The sequence below is a fragment of the Oratosquilla oratoria genome, chromosome 2 (genome assembly GCF_046742065.1).
Source record: "Oratosquilla oratoria isolate Oo_2021 chromosome 2, ASM4674206v1, whole genome shotgun sequence".
Lineage (NCBI taxonomy): Eukaryota > Metazoa > Arthropoda > Malacostraca > Stomatopoda > Squillidae > Oratosquilla > Oratosquilla oratoria.
The window spans coordinates 63,508,989-63,528,988 of NC_134778.1; the positions used below are offsets into that span (position 1 = coordinate 63,508,989).

Sequence of the window (20,000 nt, forward strand, 5' to 3'; positions counted from 1 at the left end):
AAACCTCTATCCTTCATATGTCGATCAAAGAACCGTGTACAGGAGAGATCAACGAACACAAAGGTTTCGAAAACTGATCCACGGGTTTCAAAGACAACAAGGAGGAAAAAGAGGCAGTGTTAACATTGATGGGTGTATGGGTGAGGTCAATAACTATTCATAGAACGTATATAGTAACCAAAGTGATAAAAATTAATGGGTGATGTTATGCAGTGAATAGCTATATATAGAACGTGTATGATAGCCAAAGATACACAAGATAGGCAAAAATGAAAGTAATTCAACTTATTTTTCTTTAATTTCTCGTAAAATAAACAGAGAGGTCGAGATGTGATAGGATGAGAGTTTTGTGGACTCAAGTAGATAGAATCAAGTGTTTCACGGAAGATAGGAAGAATAAAATCAGAAAAATACATCAATAGGAAAACCCACAAAAAAAAATACAACACAGCTTTACGTCACCAAATATTCATACAATCAACTAACCCCCCATCACTCCGGTCCTTACCCACCTCTCACCCTCCTCCTTCTTTCAGTGGGCGGCGGCGTGTTCACTGTGGGCGGATGGGTGAGACGGGCCAGGGGGGCTGACGTCCTTCTGCCCTGCCCCCACGTGGGTTCCCCAGCGCCCACCCTCACCTGGAGGCGAGATGACGTCATTCTGCCCACCGGGGACAGGTGAGACCTTGTCGAAGTCAGAACTCTCGTGTCAGATCTCACTCTCGAAGAACTTTCAAAATTAGGGTTCTGAGAGGCAGAGCCTTCTTCAAATTTTACTTCTGCTATTTACATACATACTTACTTACATACATAAATACATACACATATTCAAACATACTTACATATTCATACATACATACATACACATATTCATACATACATACATATACATATTCATACATACAGTGCATATACATACGTACATACATACATATATACATACATACTTATATACATACATACTTACGCACATATATACATACATATATACTTACATACATAAATACATACATACACACATACGTACATACATACAATACATCCATACATACGTACGCATGTACTCATAAACATGCAAATGTACATACCCAAATACATGCGTGCGAACATATCTACAAGCATGTATACATATGTGTATACATTTACTTCCAATTTACTTCCAATTTTTATTACATTTTCACCCCATTCTATCCATAACACCTTATCTCTTATCAAAACATCTCTGATGACGTAAACCCTTCCCAGTGCATCCATTTATTATTATTACCGAATACTATTACCACGAGATTCACTATTACCATTGGTTACTGGGTCGTGTCCGCTTTCCCTCCAACTTGGCCAGTACCTTACCTCGACCTGTGTCTTCCTTCTTCAGGTTCGAACCGCAGCCCCGAGGGGGACTCCTCATTAGGGAGAGTCGAAGGAGTGATTCCGGGAACTACACGTGTCACGTGACCAACCAGCACGGATCGGACCACATCAGTTACTCCCTGGTCATCATGGGTGAGTTCGTGGGCGAAGAATTCCTGAAGGAGCCGTGGTCGAAGTCCATGAAGAACCGAATAGGTTCTTCGTGTTATTTGATTTATTTATTTATTAATTTTTTTTTTTTTTTTGTATCATATTTCTCTTGCCGTCTTCTCTTACTGATTCCTCTTTTTGTTCCTATCCTTTCTCTTTTTTCTCTCTTTCTCTTATTTTTCATTTTTATTTTTTCATTTTTCTTCTCTTCTTTGTTTATTTTTTCTTGTTCTCGTTTTTTGTTCTTTTTTCTCATATTCTTTATTCTTAATCTTATTCATATTTTTATTCTTTATTTTTATTTTATTCTGATTATTACTCTCATCCTTATTCTTATTTTTATTCTTAATTCCTATTCCTGTTCCTGTTCACTTTCTTAATCTTATTCCTATTCCTATCCCTATTCTTATTCATATTTTTATTCTTTATTTTAATTCTATTCTGATTCTTACTCTCATCCTTATTCTTATCTTTATTCTTAATTCCTATTCCTGTTCCTGTTCACTTTCTTAATCTTATTCCTATTCCTATCCCTATTCTTATTCTTATTCCTGTTCTTATTCAGAAACTTGGATCTGTCGTATTATCTTTCATCTTACTTTTTTCTTCTTTTATCTTCTCTCTCTTATTCTTATTTTGTCTTTTTCTTTTATTTTAATTTTTCTTGTTTTCACTTTCTTCCTTTCTTCTTCTTCCTTTTCTTTTCTTCTTCTTCTTCTTCTTCTTCTTCTTCTTCTTTTTTTCTTCATCTTCTTCTTCTTCTTCTTTTTCTTTTCTTTTTCTTCATCTTCTTCTTCTTCTTCTTATTCTCCCTCCTCTACTTCTTCTTCCTCTTCCTTTTCCTGTTTGAATGTCGTCATTTTGGGGAAATTTAGTCTTGGGGTATTTAAGACTCATGGTCACTATACAATTTGTGTAATAGAATAAGAAAAAGAAATTAATACAATACAAGATCAAATGAAATAAAATAACACAGAATACAAAATTAGATAACCCCAAAATAAACTAAAATAAAGTAAAATTGATTTAAATTAAATTAAGTAGATAAAAAAGTCCAAAATTGAAACCTCTTCGTGCCATGACCCACTTCGGCACCTCCACCTCACCGCCTTCCTCTCCCCCGCAGTGCCCCCGTCGGCGATCCTCCTGCACTCAGTTGGCGCCACGGCCACGTCCGTCACCATCGCTTGGCGCCAGGGTGAAAACGGGGGCGCTCCCATAAGGAAGTACACCCTTACTTGGCGTCGGGACCAGGGTGAGTGGCACCCAGTCACCCTTGCCAGACACCTGAGCCAGTACACCCTTGAAGGTCTTACCTGTGGAACCATGTACCATCTCTACATCACTCCACATAATAGGATAGGTATGTTGTTGTTGTTGTTGTTGTTGTTGTTGTTGTCTTTTTTCATTAGTTTTTAGTAGTAATGGTAATAGAAGTAATAAGGAGTACATTCTTGAAGTTCTCACTTGTGAAACCATGTACTACCTATACATCAATTCACATAATAGGATAGGCACGTTGTTGTTTTTATTATTATTATTATTAGTTTTAGTAGTAATGGTAATAGAAGGGATTTCAAGGGTGGCTTGTTCATTCTATGTTTGTGGAATTGTACTTCAATATCTCTTCCATATTCCTTTTGTCAAAGAGCAGCAGAAAATTAAGGAAGAAGTAACAATAAATAAATAACATCTTAGGTCATTACATTTTGATGCTGTGCCCCTGTTCGCTTTCCCTTAAGACTCCAACACCTTCAGAACAAATAGCAGTTTCTGTTTAAACCGAGACCAGGAGATTCTGTTTAGTAAAAAAAGAAAGCATATAATAGAGACTTTCATTCCACGTTGACCAATTCTACTATTTAAAATCACTTGATTTTCTCCAAACAAAAGAAGGAGACGGTGTTATCGACATGAAAGATCTTTGTAACACCTTCCTTCTCCTTCAGAACAAATAGCAGTTTCTGTTTAAACCGAATCCAGGAGATTTTGTTATATAAAAAATAAAACAGCATCTGATAGCGACTTTCTTTCATTCCACGTTGTCCAACTCTACTATTCAAAATCACTTGATTTTATCCAGACAAACGAAGGAGACCATGTTAACGATATGAAAGATCTTTGTAACACCTTCCTTCTCCTTCAGAAAAAAAAACCAGCATCTGAGAGAGACTTTCTTTCATCACACGTTGGTCCCCCATTACCATACAAAACCACTTGATTTTATTCAGACAAAAGAAGGAGACGGTGTTTACGACATGAGAGACATTTGTGACACTTTTCCTGAAAGATCTTTCTAACGCCTTTCCTCTCCTTCTGCAGGTGCTGGCAGCGCAAGCGAAGTTGTCTCGATCCGTACCAAGGGCTCTCGCCCTTCAGCCCCGCCCCAGCACCGCCTCGTTTCAGCCAACACTTCAGCGCTTACGTTGCGCCTTCAGGAGTGGGGAGACACCGTATGTCCCGTGAGTCACTTCACCGTGCAACTTCGACCGCAACACGCGAAGCAGTGGCAGATCGGTAAGATCAACAGCAGGAGAACATAAACACAACATCATCTCATTATATGAGAAATAAAAAAATTAACTTCTACTAAAAATAGGGATTCAAGATGTAAATATTTATTTTGAAGAAGAATTAATGGTTTATCATATGATAACTTGAAAAAAATTATTTCTACTCTACGGATTTAAGATCTAAATATCTATTTTGAAAAAGAATTAATGGTTCATCATATGATAATTTGAAAATTATATTTCTAATCAAAATAAGGATTTAAGATCTAAATGTCTATTTTGAAAAAGAATTAATGGTTCACATTATAACTTGAACATCATATTTTTGTTCAAAATAAGCACTTGAGATCTAAATATTTATTTTGAAAAAGAATTAATGGTTATATGATAACTTGAAAATTTTATTTCTACTTAAAATACGGATTTAAGATCTATTTTGAAAAAGAATTAATGATTCATCATATGATAACTTGAATATTTTATTTCTACCCAAAATACGGATATAAGATTAAATATCTATTTTGAAAAGAATTAATGATTCATCATATGATAACTTGAAAATTTTGTTTCTATTCAAAATACGGATTTAAGATCTAAATATTTATTTTGAAAAAGAATTAATGGTTCATCATATGATAAGTTGAAAATCTTATTTCTATTGAAAATACTGATTTAAGATCTAAATACCTATTTCTAAAAAAGATTAATGGTCCATCATATGATAACTTGAAAATCTTGTTTCTATTCAAAATACGGATTTAAAATCTAAACGTTCATTTTTGTAAAAAAAAAAAAAAATAATGGTTTATCACATAATAACTTGAAAATCTTATTTCTATTCAAAATACGGATTTAAGATCTAAACATCTATTTCGAAAAAAGATTATCGGTAGTCATGAAATAAAAACTACCTTGGAAATCGGGGACCATCAACCTAACCTACTCTCCCCCGCCCCGCAGTGAGCGGCCAGGTGGGCGGAGACCAGGGTGACTACGTCGTCAACGCCCTCACACCGGGAACCACCTACCACGTCAAGGTCACGGCCCACAACCCCGCGGGGGAAACTGACGCTGCTTACACCTTCACCACGCTCACGGCTGCAGGAGGTGAGTCTTATTGTACTCTGTTTGTCGCCGAGTCGACCTTCCAACATTCCAAACCTACATAGTTCTTCAGCGTTCTTTGAGGTCTCAGTATATCGATACGAGATCTTCTGTGACGTGTTTGTGTATCGTCAGTGAGGTCACACGCCTCTTCTCCTGCAGGTACGGTGCCTCCTGACGAACTCCTGAGGAAGGACGTGCGTACTCACGGCCCCCTGACGGAGGGAATGCTGAGGGACCCGGCCTTTATCGTCCCTGTGATCATCTCGTGTATCGCGCTCGTGTCCATCGTCGTCGCCGTTACACTCTGTGTCAAGAAAAGTAGGTTCCTCCTCGATTCCACTGTCTGTTATATGCATCCCCTTTTCCAATAAACTCTGCGAGGTGATTAGGCATGATAGCAGCTATCAGAATTCGGAGGTTTTAGACCGCATGCGTTTCATGTCATCATGTGTTAGATGCTGTTGGATGTCTAGTTAAATCGAAAAGACTTCCATTTAGTTTCTAGCCTCCAGAAGTAAAAGCCCGTGTCCTTTATTTGATATATATTCTTAAAATACATATGAAATGATATTACGACCACTTATCACTATATTCAGGAAAAAGAGTTCATATTTCTTCATTTGATGCCAGTTTTTTTAATTAAAATTTAGTATTTAGGTACCTAGTTTAGCAATAAAAAAAGATCCGATGAAACTCGATGAGATGTGTCAAGGAAATTAGGTTAGATTAAAGTCAGCAAAAAACGGAAAGACAGAATTTTATGTAAGCGCATCTATCTGTATATACATTGGACTGTTTCCATGAATAATTAGATATTTATCTTATTTATTACTCATTCGCGTATATATATAAATAGTTTATCTGTGTGTGTGTATTTGCGTGTGTGTAAACCTTCAGTCGTCTATGTTTATAAACCTGTATGATTACGACTGAAGCGTGTGAAATTCGATAGTTTTCCCTAACTATTGCTTCGTTTTCTTTCTCAGACAGTAAACACAGAAAATGGGTCAATTTCTTGGGATGAGATACAATCCGAGATTAGTCAACAAATTGTAGGCTCAAAATAGGGGGCATTTTGAAAAAAATATCTTGACTGAAAAAATTAAATTATATAGCTTTACAAGTTTATATGAATGTGTTTCTTTCAATATATAGATTCATATTTTCATATAGGTGCCTTATGCTTAAAATATTCATATCATTTTCTGTAAAATATTAAGCGCATTAGCATGATTTTACCTCTAATATCTTAGGCTCATACTAAAATATAAAAAAAGATCATTATAGAAAATGGCAATATATTTTGACAATTTGTATTGATAATATTAACTTTATCAAGAAACTGTTATCACAAAATAGCCCCTTAAAATCATAATACTATACACCGACAATATCAGAATATGTAGGTAGTAACAGAATTAGGTCGTGAGATTAATCTACGGCCATGTTTTGCCATATTTCGTTTCTGATTTCATCCCCTCCCCACTCCAACCGATGCCTCCCTTGAGTTTGTGGCAAATGTTCCGTCTGTTCTGTTATCTTCCGCGACATTTCACGTTATAATTCGTTTATTTCAGTTGTCTACAGGTGATTTTATTCAGCTTAAAGGAAATATTTTCAGAGTTTTCACACTAAAAATTTTCACTTTTTTCACATTAACCCCGCTAAGACCGACGGGCCGAAAATTTAGCAATCTCCCAGTACCCGCAATTATCATAAAAAAATCAACTCTTATGAATTACTCTGAAAAAAATCTACTGTTAGTAGACATGACAATGCATGCATCCTACAAGTTTTTATTGCTCTACTCACCATAGTTTGTTTCGGAATAATTACCGAGAGTTGGAGAAGATTGTGGTAGCGGCAACTTCTCCGCCTCTCTGGCGGCGGCACGCAGTGCTGGGTGGACACGATTGGCTTCACAGAATCCCGCTTTGCCCGACCTCGTGTGCACTAACAACAGGGTTGTTGATGCCGTTTTTGGCACGTTTATGGTCACCACCAGATGCATAGTTGTAAATAATAGTTTCGTAAATAAGTAAATACGTAAATACGTAAAAATTCTCGCCGTGACACGATGCGCACGGCCTCTCACAAAATTTTGCGGCACACTGGCTGGCGAGAGCAGTTTACTTCCTGCTAGCCTTACCAGTACTACCATAGGACTACGTCATGGCCAAATATAGCAGTGCTACCAATTTTTAGCGCGGTTTTTATTAGCGCTGAAAGTAGCTGGCCCCATTTAAGGCCTGTCGGACGTTTGCGATGCACAAGCCCTATTTAAGGCCTGTCGGTCTTAGCGGGTTAAAATTTAGTTCATCCTAGGTTACATAAAAGGAAAAAATCTCAATTTTGTAGTGATGGTTGTATGAAATTACTGTTTTGTGATATGATAGAAATACAAAGACAAAACGATAGATGTAAGGATATGATGGTAGAGACAGAAAAAGGGAAGATGTAGAAAGTACGAGAAGAAGAAATGAAGACAGGAGATACGAGTAGTATGGAAGACAGACAGACAGACGTAAAGAGAAAGAGAGAAGTTAAGAGAGAGTGAGAGAGTGAGAGAGAAAGAGAGTGAGAGAGAGAAAGAGAGAGAGAGAGAAAGAGAGAGCGAGAGAGAAAGAGAAAGATAGATAGAGAGATAGAGATATAGCGAATCCTACCTTCCCCAACACTAAACCCGATTCCATTTCTTACAGAACCTCAGCCGAGCGAAGTGGGCGGTTCCCAGGACAGCCTGGGCCAGGCACCAGTGACGGTGTCGGCAGAGAACAAGAGCAACTTAGCGGCGAGGGAACAGTATTACGCTACCGTCAGGAAGCCTCCACCCTCCCCGATCCATGACCTCGACAGAGTTCCCGGTGGGTTATCAAGCAGCCGCCACTAAGGCTGACCTTTTTCTGCTGTGTTTACCTTTTTTTCGACGCGCCGTGTCTAGATTTTGTAGTTACGTGATCATTTTTTTTCCAAGAGTGCCGTTTGGTGATATCACTCCTCCTCCTCCTCTACCTCCTCCTCCTCCTCTACCTCCTCCTCTTTGCCTCTTTGTCCTCTACTTTCTCTTTCCGTTCTTTCTTTCTCTTTGACCTTATTTTCCAATACCCGACCTCGCCTCCTTTTTTTACTATCACCCCGTGACCTACTTTTTTGCATTGTCTGGCATAATTTGGCCTCTCCTCATGACTTCGTCTCATGCTATTTGTCTTTGTTTTCCTCGATTGAAAATATCAGGATTTGACACTTCATCTTGTATACAATGATGATGACGATCATGATGATGAGGAAGAGGTGGAGTGGGAGAGGAGGGTGGAAGAGGAGGAGGATGGCGACGTGACAATGGTGATATTTATATAAATGAGAATGTATACATATGTATATACACACACACACATTATATATATATATATATATGTATATATACATATATGTATACAGTATATGTATATATACATATATATATGTATATATATATATATATATATATATATATATATATACATATATTGTGTGTGTGTGTGTGTGTGTGTGTGTGTGTGTGTGTGTGTGTGTGTGTGTGTGTGTATTTACAGATGCTGAATGATCCCTAGTATACAGATATTAATCTTATCAACCACAATAACTTTTGCATCTTAATTCCCGGCAACACGATCGAAAGTAACAGGAATATTTAACTCAACGGGAAAAAAAATCAGGAACTGAAACGCAGTCGGGCTGAGGACTCGAACCCAGCCACGCACGTCCCAAACGGACACAGTGACTTTATCAATTGAACCATCAACCGGATCTCATTTTGTGATTTTATCGTAACCACTCTCATCTACATGATTGTTGATGTTGTCTTTATACTCAACATACACGCAGATGTCACTACACATTTCCGGAACTATGTGGGATTCTTCGATGTTTACTTACTCGAGTTCTAATAGAATTCATGATGATACAGCATTCATCAACCCTCCAGCTATACCACAACGTCAGTTTTCTGTATATACATGTTTCCTCATTGTTCCTTTGATACATTTTTGTGTACAAAAAACAAAGTTACTTCTCGTAAAATGATTTTTTTATATAGAACCACATATATAATAATCTACAGTAAATGGTGCGTTCTAATGGATTTAGTACACATTGGGTCAAATTCGAGTGTCCTCAAATGTGCTGTTGTATTGTGGTACTTTTGTATTACTATTGTATACAGAAGTTTGCTTTTTCCTCAAGTTCTTCATATTGTGAACGTTCGTGATGTGAATTAACGATAATGGATTTTGTAAATATATATATGTATACATATATTTATATATATATACACATATATATATGTATATATACATATATATTTATACATATATATTTATATATATGGTGGAAACGTAGAAACACCAGACTCAAAAGTAGGTAATTTATTCCCGACGTTTTGGGTCCTATCCGGGACCCGTCTTCAGGGGTTACAATGGAATACAGAAATCACATGGTAATGTCCTCCCCCATCCCCCTTTCCCCCTTTCTCCCCCCCCACCACCACGCACTCTCACCCAGCACAGGACCACCGTGCAAAGGTTGCCACGTCCCTCTCCTAAGGACGTAGTCGCTTGTATATTTGTACCATATGATTTCTGTATTGCATTGTGACTCCTGAGGACAAGTCCCGGATAGGACCCGAGCGTCGGGAATAAATTACCTACGTCTGAGTCTGGTGTTTCTACGTTTCCCACATTATGCTTCCCGGCGGATTCCAGCTTTTTTCGTACATACATACATTTTTTTTTTTTTTTTTTTTTTTTTTTTTTTTGACGCTATTCTCCTTTTACCAAGGGGAGCAAGTGGATGAGAAATATTTGATTTTGTCTGTGATCGTAAAATATATATTTCCCTATGTTCTCTTCGACTGTCAGGTTGAAGAATCTTGATGTCAAATGTCAACGCTTCAGTACCCAAAACCGTTCCTTTGAGTTCCACTCACCCGAAACCCACGGCCCCAACAGTAACCGGCAACGATCCCCAAGAGAGGAACTTTAAACTTTTGTCTAGTTAGGATAACAAGAACGACGGGATCAGTCGCCGGTTGCAAGTTCATCCTATGTCGAATAATTAGGTGGGGCTGAGGGAGACAGGTAGGGAAAGAACTTAGACTCAGTCCGGGGACCGATTGTCAGCCCCTGGGGTTGCACCCTCAGGTGTGCGGTGATGGCACTGATAGATTCTAAAGTTGGGTGAAGGGGAGAAGATTCTGTCCGACGTCCTTCCCAAAGGAGGAGCTTGTCGTTGCGCTGTGTCTTGTTCCAACGTGAGTCAAAATAATTTCTTTTTCAATTTCGTACGATTTCATATTTTTTCGTCTCATATAAACAATGCTATAATATGGCGGGTGAACGAAAATATAAGCACAATGTAGAAAACCTACGTATACCAGAGGCACTCTATTATCCTAATAGTAGCCCTCCCCCCCACCCACATATCTGAACTCACAAATCCGCACTGTGTTCGGTTTAGGGAAGTATTCGGATAAGCGAGGTAAAATTTTACACACACACACACACACACACACACACACACACACACACACACACACACACACACACACATACACACTTCACCATTCCGCCACTCAACTACTAAATTTTCAGTTCTCAAGGAATAAAATGTATATATATATATATATATATATATATATATATATTTATATAGATATATATGTTTATATACATATATATATATATATATATATGTATATATACATATATATATATATATATATATATATATATATATATATATAATACACGATGTCATGTTCTGATAATGGTTGTTACTGTATACTTTCGAATTGGAAAAGCATTGTCTTTGCAAATTATGGAAGCTTTCTGACTATCGGAACTTCCTAATAGAGAGAAGTAATTGTACTGTAATTCAAGACCGTTTTTGGAAACATTTTACCACCCTTGGCAAACGCTTTCTATCATTAAAAAATAGAGTTTGATTAACTTCATTGTTTATACTCAAGAAAGTCACGAATTGAGTCTATAGATAATCCAGTAAACCAGATATAAAATTAACAAGCCAGGTAAAAGTGTATTTTTGAATGACAGAAAGCGTTTGGTAGATCTGGTGAAAAAGGTTTTCGAAATGACTGTCTACTGCCTTCCCCCTATTGGCCAGCCTGGTGACTTATGTTCCTGTCCCACAGAATACGCCGAAGACATCTACCCGTACGCAACCTTCCAGATCCAGCCTTCGGAGGACGCACTGTCGACGCAGTTCCAGACTTTCGTCTATCAAGACCCGCGTCGATCGACCGTGGAGACACTCGCATACCGGAAGGTCGGACAGATTCCGGAAGATCCATATCAATCTAAAATGATGGAGGTAGATTGGCTGGTCTAGGTTTTTTTTGTCAAAGTTTTTTTGGGGTAGATTTGTGAATACATTAGATTTAAGGCCAGAGTCTTATTTATCTTTCCCCCCCACTTTTCTTCCTCTTCTTCTTCTTCTTCTTCAACTGACACATCTACCGAAAACCTATTCGATTGTTGATGATCTTCCAAGTTTTTGTGAAGTTTTCTAGGTGTTTGGTAGTACTTGTTCTGTCGATATTGAGGATATAACAAATGTTGTCCTGAGCAGGAAATTAATGTTTTATATGGTGTTGACTGGTATAGATATTTAATCGACGTGTCTTTTTTTTTTTAAGTACTCTTTGAAATCTATACGGACTCTTCGATCTCGAAGTATTGAGGAAAGGTGAACACTTTACTTGTTCCATTTAGGGACTTTTTCTACTGAAGTTAGAAGCAGAAAGGTGACAGCGATGAAGTAGTTAGATAGTTCCTCTCGTTACGACGATGAAGCCATTGAGTAGTTCTTCGATTGAGTCTTAATTGCTGATGAATATATTTTATATACAAAAGTCGACTTTTGTCATGTATTACGTATTTAGCCGCTGAAGGAAGGGGGCAGACTTGTGAGGTGCTGCTTTTTTGAGAGAGAAAAAGAGAGAAAGAGAGGAATGTGGGAGAACTATGGGAAGTGGGTTTCTGCAAGTCTTTAAGGTCTTAGAAAATATTAAGTAATCAAGACCTCTCAGTTACATAGAGGTATGATATTCATAGCAGCCTCGATTTATTCATTTAACGATGAAGACCTCTGATATCCACTAAATCATGAAGAAAAACTTAGTGTGAGAAATTTGGCAAGTCTTGTTGAATTATCTTTATATCTTATCAGAAAATGGAGGAACGATTTTATGCGAATGTCAGAGGATTTAGGAAACATTGAGAATGGTCCTTCTTTGAGAAAAAGAAAATTCGAAATTTTTATTCGTAGGTAGTCTTCGGGGTAAGGGGGGGTTTGACCAATGGTAAAAAGCGTCCGATTGGTTTCGAAATTATTTTTTGTAGGTAGTCTTCAGGAGATAGTTTCCAGTAATCCTATGTACTCTACTGTAGAATACAGTTGAGTACATACAGCCTTGGGCAAAAGTACTGAGGTATGCTTAGGATTCTCTTAAGCAAATGCAGCTTTTATTGCTAATTATCTAACATATTTCTCTGTGCGGTATTTACACTAAACCGTGTTTCTTATACAGAAGACATTAAAAATACAGCAGCAAATGCTGCATTTGCAAAGAAGAAACTCAGGACAGTGAATCAGTACTTTTGACACCAAAATATATCAAAGCATTTACATATGATAATGGAGCGGGCCAAAGTGTGTAAATATGTAAAAAGATATACTACAAATATTGTGTTACATTATATCTTGAAATAGTACTTGAGTATCATGCAAGAGAAGAAAGTACTATAGTACATATATAACAGACACTTAGTAGCATAGATTGAGATAATCTAGATAGTGGAAAGCGATAGTTGAGGGAATATAATTTATTTTACATAATGGTGTTTTAAAGGTCCAAGAACAGTCAATCAATCCATTGTTCCTGGTCTTCTTCTAAGAAATCCAGGGCCCTTAAGTAACCGGCAACAGCCACGTGATTAGCCCACAAGATTTCGTTTTGTTGTTTCCTGCATAAGCTAAGAGAGAGAGAGGGAGAAAAAGAGAGAGAGAAATAGAGAGAGAGAGAAAGAGAGAGGGAGAGAGAGAGAGATCGTGTATATGTGTCCCAGTATGTCTGACAAATTGCGCATGGTTGAACATTTATACAATAACTATATATGCGACTTATGTGATATACAAATAAGCAGGGAAGATATTGCGAATGAAAACCATACCTACATGAGCATCAATCAACGTGACTAATTTGTTCAGATGAATGCACAAGGAATTACATGATTGTATATACATATATATGTTACTCAATATGTACAAATTCGTTATACATACACTGTGCTTGCATGTGTGCGTGTGTGTGTACGTGTGTGTGTGTGTGTGTGTGTGTGTGTGTGTGTGTGTGTGTGTGTGTGTGTGTGTGTGTGTGTGTGTGTGTGTGTGTGTGTGTGTGTGCAACAGTTATCATTATCACTATCCCTTATGTATTCTTCTGATCATTTTGTTCAGTACGTATATATTCCGACTGAAGCAACATCTTGCCAGATCTCCTTCATCTTAGTCTTATACTTCCTATGCAAGACAACATCAAGATCTTACGTAACATACCTCTCTTTTTCCTCTTCCAGCTCTCTCTTCTTAGGCTTCCTCTTTTTCTCTCTCTCTCTTTCGTTGTTTTCTTTTTCTTCGCTCTCATTACATCCACTGCACCAAACTGTCACCTTTCTCATTACCACACTCTTCCTGACCGAACATTCCCTCAAATTTGTGTCATTTTGGTTCTCACACTTCCTGTTCTTCTTTTCTTTTAACTTGGATTCACAAACTCCATTTGACGTGCCATCCTGGTCTGTTAAAAGTGGATGAGCTGGATACTGTAACGATGACGGAGAGACTTGGCTTAAAATCAGAATCTTTCAGATGAAGACTGCATTGAGGTGAAATTGGAATCCTTTTGTTAGACTATCATAAATCTTGTAAGCAGTGTGGCGCAACGAAACTAGAAGTAGAGACAAGATTAAATTATCAGTAAAATTAAGAGGGGGAAAGAGAGTTATAAATAGAATAATTGTATAAGAAATAGAATGATAATAAAGATAAATGAAACGAGTGACTATATAAGGAAGAGGATGTGTTCGTGTACCAAGGAAAGTACTGTAAGTTGTAGCAACGATACTACTATGAGAAGAGAGAGAGGTTTGATGAGTTCGTCTCCTTTATTTGTAAGGTAAAAATGAACTGATTTTACATGCGGCTAGGAGCCTATATATATATATATATATATATATATATATATATATATATATATATATATATATACACCACGTGGGTAGTCACCTGTGGTACGTAAGCACATAATTGCACTGGATTAGGTTAGGTCGGGTCAAGCAGGCTCGCGCTGTCATAGACGCGTCAGGTCTAGCCTTGCGGACGACATAACGCTCCTTCCATACCACGTGGTTATTGTGGTTTGTACAATATTGCACTGGATTAGGTTAGGTCGGGTCAAGCAGGGTCGCACTCCCATAAGCGCGTCAGGTCTAGTCACGTGGTTCGTACAAAGTAAAAGGTGATGAAGGAAGGAAGATCTTGAGACATTAAACTAATTAAGATTATTTAATTTGGAGTAAACATGGTGAAGAAATCGAAGGAGATTCTTGAAGTGAAGGAAAAAAATGAAAATTGAAATAGGTAGCCACAAAAAAGAGCGAAGAAATATCAAAGAAATGGGGAGAATATTTCATAAGCCTGCTAGACAAGAGTGAGAAAAACAGACAGACCAGACAGTTTCCCTGGGAGAGTTCGATTCATCAAGAGGTAGCCTCGCCTGGAGCTCTCCCAATGGCCCAAGACTATCTCTATACACCATGTATATACAAAGGGATTCTTCCACCTTATAAGGGAGGTAGCCAAGTCAAGGCACACATCCACTTCCACCCATGCCACTCCCCTCCACCACCCTTTCCTCCCTCTCATCTTAGCTCCTTGTGGACGGAGAGTCATTCCTTTCTCCCGTCCACTGCCCGGGTCAGAAGCAATGCAGCAAGGCACAGCACATCCACAGCAGGGCCACATCACTCCTCGTCCCCCCATGCTGAAAATATAGAAGACGGGGAGAAATCCCTCTCTTCCTTCCCTATTTCAACACATGCTCAATTACTCACGTAAAAACATTTTACAGCTCCCAACAGCTTCCCCCTCTCTTGTATATCTGCATAGCATCCCACAATGCCTTCCTGTCAACTCTCTCATACGCCTTCTCCAAATCCATAGAAGCACAAAAGACACCCTTACCTAAGATTTCTCGCATATCTGCCTTACTACGAAATTTGGTCCACACACACTTTCTTCTTTTCCGAAACCCACTCTGCGCTTCCCCCCCCCCATTACTTCCTCTATGCACTTCCTAATCCTCTCAATACTTTCCAACTACATTTGGGACTCGAAAACAACTACATTCATATTCATCCCCTTTCCCTTCGTATTGTGGAACTATTAACAAGCTCTTCCAGTCAAAGAATTACAAAGGCGGAGCATGCCGACAGGAGACCCCATGATCCATATCTAGGTCGGATGCGAAAAAAAATCATAGTAATGATAAAATAATAAATAAAAACTATAATAATGTAAATAATTTTTATTTAATTTTTTATTATTATTATGATTTTTTTTCAGTCTTCTGGTATATTCTCCTCTGGCCACACATTAAACAGCCCCACCACTCAGTCCACTATAAACATCCACATGACACCTATTTAACCCAGGTGCCTTAATAGCTTTTATCATTTTAAATGCTTTTTCATCTCTTCTTTATGACGACTATGATGGTGATGATGATGATAATGATGATGATGATGTTGACGATGTGATGTTGATGATGATGATGGTGGTGATGACAATAATAATGATAATAGTAATAATGATGATGATAATAATGATAATGATAATAATAATAATGATAATAATAATAATAATAATAATAATAATAATAATAATTATAATAATAATAATAATAATAATAATAATAATAATAATAATAATAATAATAATAATAATAATCTATCAACATACCAAGGACTTTTTCCCCCTTACAAGGGAGACAACGATAATAATGATAATGATACTGATAATAAAGACCATTATCTGAAAACCAGGAACCCTACAGAGCCTAGCTAAGGTCACTGAGCCCTCCCATAGATCCCTTTAGGAAGAAACTTTGGATTGTGCCAGTTTTGTATCATATTCGATCTAGTTCTATGCTAACGGCTCTCAGGAGGAGGAGGAGGAGGAGGAAGAAGAGGAGGAGGAGGAGGAGCAATCACTGATTGCCAGCTTCCTGTATGTGAAAAAGTGGAGGAGGAGGAGGGGAAGGAAACAGCCGAAGTTACTGGGTACAGTCCCATCAGGTTTTGAAAGTGGACAACTATGAGATGACGCCTTCCAGTGTTCATTTCACAAGACCATTACTGGTAGATACCTACCTTTGTTCATTTCACAAGACCATTACTGGTAGATACCTGTCTTTAGTCCTCGCGTGGTAATGGGTTTGGTACACCAAGGCTAAAGGGGACGGAGAGGTGGATCTTATGTCCTCCGGTAGAGGCTCTGATTAGATGGACTCTTCTGTGGCGACGGAACGTCCGGGGTCGGTATAAAGCGACAGATGGCGATGGAACGCTTGAGTTGGAGAAGGAAGGAACTCAGATGATCCGCTACACACGAAAAACCGTCCCAGGACATAGAGGGCGGCGATTGTCAGTTTTGCTCGGCTGAAGATGAAAGACAGAAAGAATACTCGGTTCACGGTTAAAGCCAATCTTCGGTCATATGAAACGGTGACCTTTTTTATGGATTTCTTGTTATTGACGGGCGATTTTATTCAGCTAAGGAAAAATCTCCAGTCGTGTAATGCTCAAGGGGAGATTAGGATGAGTGTGTTCATTTTTTTTTTTTTTTAGAGAAAGTTAAATGAGGGTATGATTTTGCAATTACGTTGCTGTATTTCCTCAGGCTGGTTGTCCTGTGAATGTAAAATCCGAAGACCCGCTTGGTAAGATAGACATAAGTCTTGATAGGATAAGAAAATTATAGAGACCTATTAACACTTTAGACCCAAAGGACTTCATGTACAGGACCAGTCCCTACAGTTCTGACGTCATACAGCCCAAGTTTGTTTTTGGATGATTTCCAGTCAACTGTCTCTTTTGCAAGAGAACTGATGCCCCCCCCCCGCTGTAACTGGCCACGGTCTGAAGGTTTGTCCATAGATGTATCAGTTATTTGTTGCCTGGAGTTTTGCTGAAAGGAAGCTCACAACCCCACAGCAACTGGCAACGATCCTCAGGTACTCCCACAGATCTGAGAAGAAGTTCTGGGCACCTTGATGCATAAGTGTCTAACGTCTAACGGTTTCTATATCACAGACTGAAAGTAGTAAGCTGGAAGCAGTCTCCGGTTATCAGTTGTCCTTATGTATAAGTAAAAAAAAATACAAAGAATATAAAGAGGTATCTTGGGCCCGGAACGAAGACCGAGTACCAGCCTCTCAAGGCTACACCTCCAAATGGAAGTAAAGAAGTTGACAGGGTTTGGAAATGTGTGGTAGGGAGATGACTCTCTCCGACGTCCTTTTTTCGGGGTGACCTTATGCAGGTACCTCCTATTGGTGCCTACTATAATTCACTCTGTATTGAGTGATTTGTGTGAGTGGTGGGGTGTATAAGATGATATGTCCTTTCATGCACTGGCTCTGGACATTCCGGTCAACTCCAGTGATCACATGGTGTCTGATCTGACTGGAACAGCTGAAGGTGATTTGGTGCCACTCTTTGTTCTGGAACATCAACATCATCATCTTGTACCTGTTGGAGACATGGTTTGGTTTTCGTCCAAGTCTGTAGCCTGTCTACTGTAAGATGCCTCACAATGTGCTATAGCTAGGACAGGTTTTGTCACTTCTGATGTCTTCGGTGAATTCATCCACATACTCATACCGTTGTGTCGTGGCAATTCGTTTGATGTTGTTCTTGAGAAAAAAGTTCTGAGGTGTCATCTTGGTGCATGAGGGAGGATGGGACGAAGGTGGCCCATGAGTATTGCACATGTTGATGACGTTTACTTAGAGAGTCTTCCAGCTTAGGCACCATGGAAAGTGTGATCCGCTTGGTATGGCCTTGTTAACGACAATTGTATGTTCAACCAAACTAAAAGGTTTCCACAAGTTAATCAAAATTCGGCAACACAAGCCTAAAGTTTTCTATGCCACGTTAGATGAAATCAAGAAAGCCAACGAGTAGATAAGAACTTCAAGATACTCATTTTTTGTTGACTAATAGAATTTAGAATGAAGCTCACACAGTGGTATGAGGGCAGTAGAGCAAAGCTCATGAAGACAGGATGAGTACTAAAATAAGTGTAATATATGAGGTCTTCCCAAACTTTATAGGCATATGTTCTGTTGGAGAAGGTATTGGTAGTGAAGAATAATGTAGGTTACAAGTTCAAATGCATACTCGAGATATAATTTGGTAAGAAAAAAAATATCTGTTGGAATAGTTGGACTGTTAGACCTCGGTGATAAGCCTTCAGGCTTCTCAGCAGGAAGGAAAGGTCACGGAAGGAGGAGGGAGCTACTTTTGGAGACTTCGGAATTTTGAATGTCGAGTTCATCTATGACCTCCTCCTACGGGAATGGATGACATAGAACTAGGAAAACCTTTCCAACCTGTTGATGAAACCACAAAATATCCTGACATAGGAAAACCTTTAAAACCTGTTGATGAAGCCACAAAATATCCTGACTTTGGCGTATCACGAGCTGGTGTTGAACTGCTTCAAGTATGGCAATTTGGTAAGATGACGCTCCTTTTCAGCTGTCTTTATCTCCTTGATGACCACATTCCAGAGGTAACAGTCCCTCTAGAGTCGGACTGGAAAGCCTGGATCAGCTACCACATCAGCCATTTTATTCTGGACATTATCTATGCTACGTCCTCTGAATTCTTAAGCAGGGCCTGGAACAAGAACTCGTGTTGTGCTACAGTGATAAACTTAAGTCGTTTTTTCCGAGAGGCAGTCTATATGTATACTTTACTCATGGGTAATGCTCAAGCCATTCCGTGGCCTCTGAATGACTGAAGAGTTCTCGATGTCATGGACTGTAGTTTACTAGTGTTTCTTTACCTTGTGGGTAATCCCGCGTCGCCGCCGAACAATTGGATAAGTAATCAGGAGTATGGTTGTTCTTTAGCTGCGTGATAGGGCATGAGGACCAGAGAACAGAAAGGCTGGCAACAGTGCCCCATAAGAGCAACCGACCATTGATCAACCAGGACAGTCACGATAATATCTACCCTGTGGGTAATCCCGCGTCGCCGCCGAACGATTGAATAAGTAATCAGGGGTACGGTTGTTCTTTAGCTATGTGGTAGGGCATGGGGACCAGAGAACAGAAAGGTGGCAACAGTATCCCATAAGATCAACCGACCATTGATCAACCAGGACGGTCACGATAAGATCTAGGTTGTTCTGGCTGTGAATGGAAAACTCGACACTGAGTGAAACACTGCTGATTAGTGATATCACATGTTGGCTGATGAAGTTGAAGGTTGTGGCAACAGTGTCCCATAAAAGCAACCGACCATTGATCAACCAGAACGTTCACGATAAGATCTAGGTTGTTCTGGCTGTGAATGGAAAACTCGACACTGAGTGAAACACTGCTGATTAGTGATATCACATGTTGGCTGATGAAGTTGAAGGTTTGGTTCTAAATCAAGAGATTCGGATCACAGTCGGTGGTCAACTTCACTTCCTTGCTTACAGTTTGTTGCAGGTTCCAATTCTTGTGTACCC

General features: G+C 38.8%; 1 protein-coding gene across 4 annotated transcripts in view; it reads left to right on the plus strand.

Annotated features, from left to right (window-relative positions):
• LOC143039506 (cell adhesion molecule Dscam2-like) overlaps window positions 1-20,000 on the plus strand; it is a 1,807,148-nt gene that overhangs the window by 1,761,623 nt on the left and 25,525 nt on the right. For all 4 annotated transcript variants that reach the window (XM_076209640.1, XM_076209650.1, XM_076209658.1 and 1 more), the window contains exons 28-35: window positions 537-678; window positions 1,376-1,503; window positions 2,648-2,884; window positions 3,844-4,038; window positions 4,995-5,141; window positions 5,301-5,459; window positions 7,844-8,005; window positions 11,329-11,507. In XM_076209640.1, coding sequence (XP_076065755.1) covers window positions 537-678; window positions 1,376-1,503; window positions 2,648-2,884; window positions 3,844-4,038; window positions 4,995-5,141; window positions 5,301-5,459; window positions 7,844-8,005; window positions 11,329-11,507 — 1,349 coding nt within the window. The remainder of the gene's footprint in view (window positions 1-536; window positions 679-1,375; window positions 1,504-2,647; window positions 2,885-3,843; window positions 4,039-4,994; window positions 5,142-5,300; window positions 5,460-7,843; window positions 8,006-11,328; window positions 11,508-20,000) is intronic.